Source organism: Anolis sagrei, chromosome 3 (genome assembly GCF_037176765.1).
Source record: "Anolis sagrei isolate rAnoSag1 chromosome 3, rAnoSag1.mat, whole genome shotgun sequence".
Lineage (NCBI taxonomy): Eukaryota > Metazoa > Chordata > Lepidosauria > Squamata > Dactyloidae > Anolis > Anolis sagrei.
Window position 1 is genome coordinate 268116882 of NC_090023.1, and position 12139 is coordinate 268129020.

General features: G+C 46.8%; 1 protein-coding gene across 5 annotated transcripts in view; it reads right to left on the reverse strand.

The window, feature by feature from the left end:
• Positions 1–2340: 2340 nt before the first annotated feature.
• TNK2 (tyrosine kinase non receptor 2) overlaps positions 2341–12139 on the reverse strand; it is a 214517-nt gene continuing 204718 nt past the window's right edge. For all 5 annotated transcript variants that reach the window (XM_060767285.2, XM_060767286.2, XM_060767281.2 and 2 more), the window contains 4 exons: positions 9366–10753; positions 7292–7387; positions 5455–5582; positions 2341–2738 (listed from right to left, as the gene is read on the reverse strand). In XM_060767285.2, the coding sequence (XP_060623268.1) occupies positions 2732–2738; positions 5455–5582; positions 7292–7387; positions 9366–10753 (1619 nt within the window). In that variant the 3' untranslated portion in view covers positions 2341–2731. The remainder of the gene's footprint in view (positions 2739–5454; positions 5583–7291; positions 7388–9365; positions 10754–12139) is intronic.

Below are 12139 nucleotides of genomic sequence, written 5' to 3' on the forward strand. Positions count from 1 at the left end.
TCGGAAATTCCAACTAGTCTAACGGGCGGCGGCCAGGATGTTATCTGGGGCCCCTTACAGAGAGAGGTCAACCCTCCTCTTTAAGGAGCTCCACTGGCTGCCATCTATTTTCCAAGCCCAATTCAAGGTGCAGGTGCTTACCTACAAAGCCCTAAACGGTTTGGGACCTGCCTACCTGCGTGACCGTATCTCCGTTTATGAACCCACTCGCTCTCTTTGTTCATCCGGAGAGGCCCTGCTCACGATCCCAACTGCATCGCAGGTGCGTTTAGTGGGGACGAGGGACAGGGCCTTCTTTATGGTGGCCCCCCGACTTTGGAACACCCTCCCCAAAGACATCAGACAGGCCCCCACGTTGGCAGTCTTTAGGAAGAATTTGAAGACCTGGCTGTTCCGATGTGCCTTTCCAGAATAGGAAACTCCAATAAGTACTTTATTAGAGTCCCAGAAGCACTTTATCAGAATTTTAAGATTCTCTGCTCATTGTACTTCCTTGAAATCCGATAGATCACCTGTCACACCCAGAATTTTTAATCTGTACCCGTTACTATGGCCTGGCCCTGTTTTAAGATGTCATGGTGTATTGTTTTGTTATTTTACTGTTATTGCTTCAATGTTTATGATTTGCTTTGAATTGTATTTGTTATGCTATTGTTTTGTTTGAGGCCTTGGCCTTTGTAAGCCGCATCGAGTCCTTCGGGAGATGCTAGCGGGGTACAAATAAAGATAATAATAATAATAATAATAATAATAATAATAATAGGAGAGCATATTTAACGATTTGATTGAAGTCAACCCTTTGTCAGTGCAACTTTGCTTATACCCTATTAACTTCTCTGGAATTGCCTCGGCTTTTGGGGAAAGGGTTTGGCTCTTTGGGACTTTGGTTTTGATCTTGGCTTCTGGGAACTTTGTCATGCTGCCATGGATTCAATAATAATAATAATAATAATAATAATAATAATAATATAATAATAATAATAATAATAATAATAATAATAGGAGAGCATATTTAATGATCTGATTGAAGTCAACTCTTTGTCAGTGCAACTTTGCTTACACCCTGTTAACTTCTCTGGAATTGCCTCGGCTTTTGGGAAAAGCGTTTGGCTCTTTGGGATTTTGGTTTTGATCTTGGTTTTTGGGGACTCTGTCTTGCTGCCATGGATTCTTGTTTGACCCATGCTTGTGGATTATACTTCATGTTATTTGCCTTTCGACCTTGGAAACTCTGCCTTTGTATTTAAAACTCTGTTTTGGCTATTGAACTTTTGCAACTTTATTTCTATGTTTATGATTTTGCTTTTTTTTCAGTAAACTATAAAACCTACAGCTTTGGTGCGTGGTGTTGTTCTGAGCAAGGTGAATCTATCCTGAATTGCGACATCACTTATCTTCAATAAAAAAGGATTTTTGTCCTATTCAATGTGTGGTGTTTTAAAGTCAGAAGGTTATTCCTGTTCTGGAATGCAACAAGGTTACTCATTTGCAACTTTGATGATGGATTTGTTGGGGTTCAGCCTGATCCTGATCTGTGTGAACCGGATTCTCTGATAGTTTTTCCAACTGAGCAAGCTCTCCCTGACTCTGACAGTGTGGAATCTGTTGTTGATGCAGAGGTCAGTGGGGATGAAAACGAAACCCAAACAGCTGGAGGACAATGTTTTGGAAGTTAGCCGTGATATCACTAGCCGTGATATCTCTCCACCTGGGGTTTTTAATGAGGACCGAAGAGAACAGATAGTTAGAGACAGAAATATTTCCCAGTTTCTACGAAGGTCACATCGTTTACAGGAGAGAGAGGCCCAGACGTCAAAGTCAAGGGGCGTTTCAAAGAATAGCTTCTTTGGTTTAAGAGGCCTCCTGCCGGGTGCCTCCTTAGATCAAGCAACGTTTGGGACTGTGGCTGTGCCTTGGCAGAATTCCTGTGTTTCATGGCCGGTAATCCCAGAGGCTTAGTTATCAAGTTCATGGTTAGTAAAAGGCTAACAGATTCCTGGTTCTTGTTTTGTGGCTTTTGAAATTTTGCTCAAGTTCAGAGATTCTACTGACTGCTGTGTTTTTCTGTGACTTTTTGACTTTGCATTTACCTTTCTTTTGTAACCAATTTTTCATCAATAAACAAGAATTGCTTTTCCTACAGTCCAGTGTGGTGGATTTAATCCTATGGTCTCGTTTCTTGAACTGGGATACAACAGGATTCCAGCCAATATTAGAATATTCATAGCTTTTCTGGCAGGCAACTACTAAAGTAGTTTTCTCGACACTGAAATCCTCCCCAAACCCACCATCACCACCAGGGCCCATCCCGTTACGAATTTGTATTAGACAAGGACTCAGTTCTCTCCAAAATAGAATAGAATATTTATATATTAATGTAACACTTCTCTTTACAAAATAAATCCAACAGCAAGCAACAGGGCGCAAAGGTGGGAAGCTGGGGGGGGGGGGAGGGGGTGCAAGCCAACGCGGAGCTGCCAGCATCGGAGGAAAAAAAAGGGGCGCAATTGTCGGCGTTTGCAGAGGGAGGGGGTCGGTGCATTTGGGTTTGGCCCAGCATTTCACAGTGGCGTTCCTCAGCCACAGTCTCGCTTTGTCTCGGTCCCGTCCCGCTCGGCCTTGGAGGCGGCTCTCGGTCCAAAGGCCCAGAAGGAGAGTCTCTTCTGGAGAAGTTCCAACTGTGGAAGCCCCACGCGAGCCATCCGTTTCTGCTTCAGAGGACCATCGCCGGTCATCGCCTGCGGGGAAAAACCATTTGAGAAGTTAAAGCCATGGAAAGCCATCCCTTAGATGCAGATGAAATCAATTGAATCATAGAATCAAAGAGTTGGAAGAGACCTCATGGGCCATCCAGTCCAACCCCATTCTGCCAAGAAACAGGAATATTGCATTCAAATCACCCCTGACAGATGGCCATCCAGCCTCTGTTTAAAGGCTTCCAAAGAAGGAGCCTCCACCACACTCCGGGGCAGAGAGTTCCACTGCTGAACGGCTCTCACAGTCAGGAGAATCATAGAATCATAGAATCATAGAATCAAAGAGTTGGAAGAGACCTCCTGGGCCATCCAGTCCAACCCCCTTCTGCCAAGAAGCAGGAGAATTGCATTCAAATCACCTCTGACAGATGGCCATCCAGCCTCTGTTTCAAAGCTTCCAAAGAAGGAGCCTCCACCACACTCCGGGGCAGAGAGTTCCACTGCTGAACGGCTCTCACAGTCAGGAAGTTCTTCCTCATGTTCAGATGGAATCTCCTCTCTTGTAGTTTGAAGCCACTGTTCCACGTCCTAGTCTCCAGGGAAGCAGAAAACAAGCTTGCTCCCTCCTCCCTGTGGCTTCCTCTCACATATTTATTCATGGCTATCATATCTCCTATCAGCCTTCTCTTCTTCAGGCTAAACATGCCCAGCTCCTTAAGCCGCTCCTCATAGGGCTTGTTCTCCAGACCCTTGATCATGAGTCCTATGGTAGGCAGATACAGACATATAGGGAGATCTATTAACTTCCTTTGCAAGGCTGCTCCTAAATGCTCTCTAGGGGACAAAGGGCATTTTTTGCTATGAAGCATTTTCGTCCAAGGAGAAGCCTTTGATTAGAAGTTACTTCCTGGCAACCTGTGCTCGACGGCTGCCAAGTTTGGTGCAGTTCCATCATTGTTTGAGTACACAATGCTCTCTGGATGTAGGTGAACTACCACTTCGAAACTCAAGGGCAATGCCCACCAAACCTTTCTAGTGTTTTCTGTTGGTCATGGGAGTCCTGTGTGCCGAGTTTGGTTCAATTCCATCGTTGGTGAGGTTCAGAATGCTCTTTGAGTGTAGGTGAACTATAAATCCCCGCAACTACAAATTCCAAATGACAAAATCCATTTTTGAGTGATGGTCACTCCTTGGGTTAGAAGGTGTCTTGTGTCCAAATTTGGTGGCAATTCGTCCAGTGGTTTTTGAATTATGTTAATTCCCACAAATGAACATTACATTTTTATTTATATAGATTAGCTGTACCCACCACGTGTTGCTGTGGCCAACCTTCCCTCCCTCTTTCTCTCCTTCTTTCCTCTTTTCCTTTCCTTTCTTATTTATCTTTTTCTTTCTTCCATCTCCACCTGTTTCTTTCCTCCCTTTGTTTGCTCTTTGGTTGCATCCTTCCTTCCCTGTATTTTTCCTTTCACTTTTTTATTTCCTTCTCTCCTTTCTTGCTTCTCTACCTTTCTTTCTTTCCTTCCTTCTTTCCCTCCCTCTTTCTCTCTTTCCCCCCTTCCTGCCTTCATTCCTTCCCTCTTTCCTTCCTTCTCTCATTACTTCTTGTCTGTCCCTTCCAACTCTATTCTGTAAGTTTATTTAATTTGTATTATGTAGTAATATATAATAGTAAATATTATATAGTAATCTATATAACAATATATAAAATATTGTATTTATATTTTACATAGAAAGAAGGAAAGGAAGAAGGAAGGAAGGAAAAAGGAAGGGAGGGAGGGGAGGAGGGAACGAAGGGAAGGAAGGAAAGGAAAGAAGGAGGGACAGGAAGGAATGAAAAAGGAAGGAAGGAAGGAAGGAAGGAAAAGGGAAAGGAAAGAGGGAAGGAAATTAAGGAGAAGGAAATGAAGAAAGGGTAAGAAGGAGGAAAGGAAGGGTGGAAGGAAAGGAAGAAGGGACAGGAAGGAAGGGAATTAGGGAAAGAAGGAAAGGAGGGAGAATGAATGAATGAAGGAAGGAAGGAAGGAAGGAAGGAAGAGGGAAAGGAAGGAGGGGGACGAAGAAAGGAGGGAGGGAAGGAAATTAAGGGGAAGGAAAGGGAAAGAAGGAGGAAAGGAAGAGAGGAAGGAAAGGAAGAAGGGACAGGAAGGAAGGGAAGGAGGGAAAGAAGGAAAGGAAGGAGAAAGAAGGGAAGGAAGGAGGGAGGGGCAGGAAGGAAGGAAGGAGGGGAGAAGGAAAGGAAGGGAAAGGAAGGAAGAAAAGAAAGGGAGGAAAGAAGGGAAGGGAGTGAGGGAGAGAAGGAGTGTGGCAGAGGCAGCTACCTAATGGTCTGGATGTTCATGGGGGCGGGGGAGAGTGTTAAATGTGTGCTCGTGTTGCTGGAGATAGATGAGCAGATTACGGATCACTCCCATGGTGCTCACTCTTGCTTGTGTGTGTGTGTGTGTATGTGTGTGGCCATTCACACGCGCCTGGCTTCTAAGGCTTTAACGGCCGGCTGTTTCCCTGCGAAGAGGAGGAAGGGGCGTGTCCATGGGTCTCTTTGTAGACATGCAGTTTCTCCTTTGTGGATATGCAGTTCCGAAGTTCTTTCTGTTTTTTGTTTTCGTGGGTTTTTTTGAGTGGAGAACATACATTGGGTTGTTAGGTGTCTCGTGTCCAAATTTGGTGCCAATTCGTCCAGTGGTTTTTGAGTTCTGTTAATCCCACAAACGAACATTACATTTTTATTTATATAGATTTTATTTATTTATCTTACTTGAGCCGGAAGGCGTTGTAGGGGTCCAGCAGGTGGGAGCTGGCCTGCTCCAGGTTCCAGTCGAACATCTCCAGCACCTTCTGGCACTCCAGCCGCGTCTTGAGCCCCAGGCAGAAGAGCTGCTCCACCTGCGCGGAAAGGGAACACAAAGGCCAATCAGAGGAGGAGGGGATTTCGGGGTGCGCTCACAACAGGGAGCTGTGCTCTTTTTTAAAAGTATTTTTATTTTGTAAAGGTGGATAGAGTCGAATAATTTTCCTCTCCAGTCCTTTAGAAGCAACTCTTTTTCTCTATTGTTGAAGGCTTTCATGGCTGGAATCACTGGGTTGTTGTAGGTTTTTTCGGGCTATATGGCCATGGTCTAGAGGCATTCTCTCCTGACGTTTCGCCTGCATCTATGGCAAAAATCCTCAGAGGTGGTGAGGTCTGTTGGAAGTAGGAAAAAGGGTTTATATATCTGTGGAATGACCAGGGTGGGACAAAGGACTCTTGTCTGCTGGAGCTAGGTGTGAATGTTTCAACTGATCACCTTGATTAGCATTTGATTGCCTGGCAGTGCCTGGAGCAATCTTTTGCTGAGAGCTGATTGGAAGTCCTTGTTTGTTTTCTCTCTGTTGTTGTGCTGTTGTGATTTTAGAGTTTTTTTAATACTGGTAGCCAGATTTGGTTCATTTTCATGGTTTCCTCCTTTCTGTTGAAATTGTCCACGTGCTTGTGTATTTCAATGGCTTCTCTGTAGTCTGACGTGGTTGTTCGAGTGGTCCAGCATTTCGGTGTTCTCCAATAACATGCTGTGTCCAGGTTGGTTCATCAGGTGCTCTGCTATGGCTGACTTCTCTGGTTGACATAGTCTGCAGTGCCTTTCATGTTTCATGTCAGGAGTGAATGCCTCTAGACCATGGCCATATAGCCCGAAAAAACCTACAACAACCTAACTCTTTTTCTCCCTTTCCATGATTTTGCTATTATTAATCTCGCAGCAGCAAAGCTGTACTGACAAATTTTCACTTTCACCAAATAAACCGTACAGCTATACAAAATCTACACTGAACAGGATCATATGGCAGTGTGGACTCAGATAACCCAGTTTAGAGCAGATATTGTGGATTATCCGCCTTGATAGGTTATATGACGGTACGGAAGGACCCTAAGAGACACAGTTCTGTTTTCCTCCATCTTTTAAGTGATCATTTTATTTGTTTCTTCAATTACATTTTCTCAGAACGTACTGAACAGCCTACAAGTCTACCAAGCATGGAAGAAAATACCTCTCTGTATTTTACATCTCCAACATTCCCCCAATGGGATTTATCTATTTTGCCTTTTGCCTCAGGAGTTATATAACTGCTGCAGTAGGGCCGGGTTATAGCGCAGCTGGTTAATTGCCTGGAAGGTAACAAGTTTGAAGCCCGAGTCGGATTGAGCACCCGACTGTTAAGCTTAGCTTACTGTCCACCTAAGCAGTTCAAAAACAGCTGAGCTGTGAGTAGAGAAATTAGATACCACTTAAAGCGGTGAGGTATTTTACAACACCATAAAAATGTCCCAATCCCTTTTTGGTGCCAAAGAGGAAAGGAAGCACCCATTATTGGGTTGTTGTAGGTTTTTTTGGGCTATATGGCCATGGTTTAGAGGCATTATCTCCTGATGTTTCGCCTGCATCTATGGCAAGCATCTATGGCACTACCTCTGAGGATGCTTGCTATAGATGCAAGCGAAACGTCAGGAGAGAATGCCTCTAGAACATGGCCATATGGCCCGAAAAAACCTACAACAACCCAGTCATTCTGGCCATGAAAGCCTTCGACAATACATTAAACACCCATTCTGTTTTTACCTTCAGGTACTGGATGGCCTTTTGCACGTTCCAATTATGGTTTTGCAAAGCTGCCTGGCATTCTTCCGTGGTGACGCCATGCACCGTCTCTTGGACCTGGCCAGAGGAAACACAGAAAACATTCCTATATTTTAGGAATACATGGTGTATTTTTGGGGTTTTTAAGTCTGTCCTACTAGGGTGATATTTGTGTGTGTGTGTGTGTTTTTAGGGGTGATGAACACTCCTTGGACCGTTAGGTGTATTGTATCAAAATTTCATGTCAATTCGTCCAGTGGTTTTTGAGTTATGTTAATCCCACAAACGATCATTACATTTTTATTTATATAGATGGTTCCTTAAAGCTTAGTGCTTGTATATGACTTTCGATTTCTGCCCGCTAATCCAAATGCAGGGGGGACTCAAAACAGTTTCCAAAATATTCACGGCATATATCTACAGCACTGCTGGTCACAGCTGACCTCCATCTAGAAGGGCCAGGGCTTTCCAGTTCTCACTGTCAATGCCACTGTTTTTAAGGTTGGCTTTGATCATCACTCATAAAAACACTGAAAAACACAGTGAAAGACACTTAAAAAGCCAAAAAATAAAAAAAAATACATTACAACGCATGTGCAAAACCACATATACACACACACACACACACATATATATATAAGTTTTGTATACCGACCTTCTCACCTCTCTTGAGGGACTCAGACCGGTTTCCAACCATAAAATCACATACAGTCAATAAAACATCATAATTCATATTACAATAAAACAGCAATTACATTCAATAACTATAATAGTCAGTCGTCACACTATAATCGTTGCTCATCATCCTCCATCCATATCTCAGGGTGTTGGCTCACTCGTCGAATGCCTGTCTCCATAACCAAGTCTTCACCTGTTTCCTAAATGTCAGGATAGACGGGGCGGTTCTGATCTTCAGTGGGAGAGAGTTCCAGAGTTGAGGGGCCACCACCGAGAAGGCCCTGTCCCTCGTCCCCACCAGACACACTTGCGAGGTCGGTGGGACCGAGAGCAGGGCCTCTCCAGACGATCTTAATAATCTTGATGGTTCATAGGGGAGAATACGTTCGGAGAGGTAAACAGGGCCGGAGTCGTTTAGGGCTTTATAGGTTAACACCAGCACTTTGAATTGTGCTCGGAAGCTAATTGGCAGCCAGTGGAGCTGGTGTAACAGCGGAGTGGTGTGCTCCCTGTACCCAGCACCCGTTAGTAGTCTGGCTGCCGAGCGTTGGACTAGCTGCAGCTTCTGGGCAAAAAAAGCCAATGGGATTTTGGCCTGCATCAATAGGAGCATAGTGTCTAGATCTAAGGAAGTAATGCTACCCCTCTATTGTGCTTTGGTTAGACCACATCTGGAATATTGTGTCCAATTCTGGGCACCACAATTCAAGAGAGATATTGACAAGCTGGAATGTGTCCAGAGGAGGACGACTAAAATGATCAAGGGTCTGGAGAACAAGCCCTATGAGGAACGGCTTAGGGAACTGGGCATGTTTAGCCTGAAGAAGAGAAGGCTGAGATATGATAGCCATGTATAAATATGTGAGAGGAAGCCACAGGGAGGAGGGAGCAAGCTTGTTTTCTGCTTCCCTGGAGACTAGGACGCGGAACAATGGCTTCAAACTACAAGAGAGGAGATTCCATCTGAACATTAGGAAGAACTTCCTGACTGTGAGAGCCGTTCAGCAGTGGAACTCTCTGCCCCGGAGTGTGATGGAGGCTCCTTCTTTGGAAGCTTTTAAGCAGAGGCTGGATGTCCATCTGTCAGGGGTGATTTGAATGCAATATTCCTGCTTCTTGGCAGAATGGTGTTGGACTGGATGGCCCATGAGGTCTCTTCCAACTCTTTGATTCTATGATTCTATGATTCAGAGGCAACCCCACGTAGAGAGCATTGCAGTAATCTAAACGGGATGTAACCAAAGCATGGACCACCGCTTTGGTTACATATACATACATATACACATTTATACACACACAAAACACATATACACAGACCGGGCCACAGCAAGGCATGGCAGGGATGGCTAGTTATAATAACAACAATAAACCCACTCACCAGCCGTATCTTGTCTGAAGGACGAGGGCCCTCGGAGCCATCGTAGATGATCTTCTGAAGGCCACAGGTGGCCTTGAAAGTGACGTTGCTGTTGTTGGACGAGAAGTTGCCCCGACAGTCCGGCTGTTGCTGGATCATGGGCCGCACGGTGGCGGTGGTGACCACCCTAGTGGGTGCGGGGGCTTCCTCGGGGGTCTTGGCCTCCTTGAAGAACTTCTCGTACTTGTCCAGGTAAGGGGGCCGCTCCGGGAGCAGGTAGTAGTGGGTGTTGCTGACCTTCCGCCCATCCTTGACGATAGGCAGGATGCACGGCCCTTTGGAGCACTCCTTCCCTTGAGCCTGGATCACCTTTGGCGTGGCGTACTTGGGGTCCAAAGCGAAGCTCTGCGTGGTGGGCATGGGTTGCTTCCCTGGCGATGTGGACAGGAAGGAGCCCAGTGAGCAGAGCGGGGAGCAGAGGTTGGCTCGCGGCTGCGGGGACCCACCTTGCAGGGCCCGGGGACTGGGGGTCCTCGAACTTGGCTGGGACAAAGGGTCTCGTGGGGGGATCTGGGGAGGGCGATCCTCCTCACCTCCGGAGGCTGGCGAGAGCTCCCCGGACCAGCGTCCGAGTTCGTTCTTGCGGAGCGGTCGGGGCAGGATAGGGACGCGAGGGGGGATCTGCGGCTTGTCCTCTCCAGGACTTGGAGTGGAAGCAACAGAGTTGGCCCCCAATGGGACGTTGAGGTGCCTCATGCACTCGTGCTGCAGCTCTTGGAAGATCTCCGTAGTCTGAGCGGGGCTAGGTTGCTTGGTTTCCTTTGGCGGCAAGAAGAGGTTGTCGTCTAACGGGAGGGATGCCCGCTCTCCCTCCGGCACAAAGCCGCCATTGGTCTCCCCGTTCTCCCAGCTTTTGCGTCTGCTCCTCCGCCTCACCAAACCATCCGCGCTGTTGATGGAGCACACCTCGAAGTCATCCTCGTCTTGGGCAACGTCGTCGTAAGTGGGTGGCGGAGGCAAAGGGCGGGCATCCCAGTCCACGATCGGAGTGGGGTGAAGGGGTCGGGGTAGTCCTTGCGTGGGGCTCTGCGGGGGTGTCTTGTCCAACAGGGAGAACGCCTCCATGGCCAGCTTGGCAAGCGACGGGGCGCAGAGCTCCCCGATGGGCGAAGGGGTGGTGGGGACGGGCTCGTCCTCAAAGTCTATCAGTGTCACTTCGTTACCGGGTTGGGTTCCTCCCTTGGTACGGGGCAGGAGGAGCCTCTCGCCCGCCCTGGTTCCCGAGACGCAGGCCGAGGGTTTAGGGGGACGGAGTCCTCGCGGTGGGCCCGGCTTCTTCTTCAGGCAGAGGTGCTTGAGCCCTGCCGAGAGCGGGTTGTCCTCCTCGCTCACAGGATCGTAGGTCGGTTCTGGAAAGCAAAGGAACCAGGTCAGGCTCTGAGATGGAAAATAGACTCCATTGGGAAATGCTCTCTAGGGCAGATTCAACATCTGAGAGATTCTTAGGATCATGATCTAACGGTGGACAAGTAAAAAAAAAAATGGAGAAGGATGCCAGCACATTTCTGCTGAGTATGGATGCCCAGTGTGGAACACATCTCACCACGCTAAAACAGTGGATGTGGCTCTTAATGAGACATCCCACATTGTCATGGGATGTCTGCGCCCCACACCACTGGAGAAATGACACTGTTTAGCCGGTATTGCACCACCTAACATCCGCCGGGAAGTAGCAGCCGATAGCGAAAGGACCAAGGCAGAGACATCTCCAGCCCATCCCCAGTTTGGATATCAGCCAGAACGCCAATGACTTAAATCAAGAAATAGTTTTCTAAGATCTACAGAGACACACTGTTTAGCCGGTATTGCACCACCTGACATCCGCCGGGTAGTAGCAACCCATAGTGAAAGGACCAAGGCAGTGACATCTCTGGCCCATCCTCTGTTTGGATATCAGCCAGTACGCCAATGACTTAAATCAAGAAATAGTTTTCTAAGATCTACAGAGACACACTATTTAGCCGGTATTGCACCACCTGACATCCGCCGAGTAGTAGCAACCCATAGTGAAAGGACCAAGGCAGTGACATCTCTGGCCCATCCTCTGTTTGGATATCAGCCAGTACGCCAATGACTTAAAACAAGAAATAGTTTTCTAAGATCTACAGAGACACTCGCTGGAACACCTCAGCAAGCGAGAGTCCAAAAGTGGCAGGCTCAAACCCAGAACCTCAACCAATGGCTGATACCGAATGAGAGACTCCCCCCTGGGCACACAGAAGACTGGGTGACTTGGAAGGCGCTGAACAGACTGCACTCTGGCACCACAAGATGCAGAGCCAACCTTAAGAAATGGGGCTACAAAGTGGAATCCACAATATGCAAGTGTGGAGAAGAGCAAACCACAGACCACGCACTACAATGCAGCCTGAACCCTGCCACATGCACAATGGAGGATCTTCTTATATCAACATCAGAGGCACTCCAAGTGGCCAGATACTGGTCAAAGGACATTTAATAGAATGCCAAGTTTGCAAACTTTGTGTTTTTTTATTTATTTCTTAAATACAATACGACTGTTTGTTTTGCTCCTGAAACAATAAATAAATAGCTTGAATCTCCCACTGACAGCAGCTAACATTTCTACTTTTTTAGATAGTGAAGGGAGGTGCAAAATCTACAACATCTTCATTTATTGGGGCTTCCCGAAATGCACCAAGTACCACCTCAAAAGGACCAAATCCAGCCCCGGATCACTGTGATCCTTCACTCCTGGAATATCTATGAAACTAGGA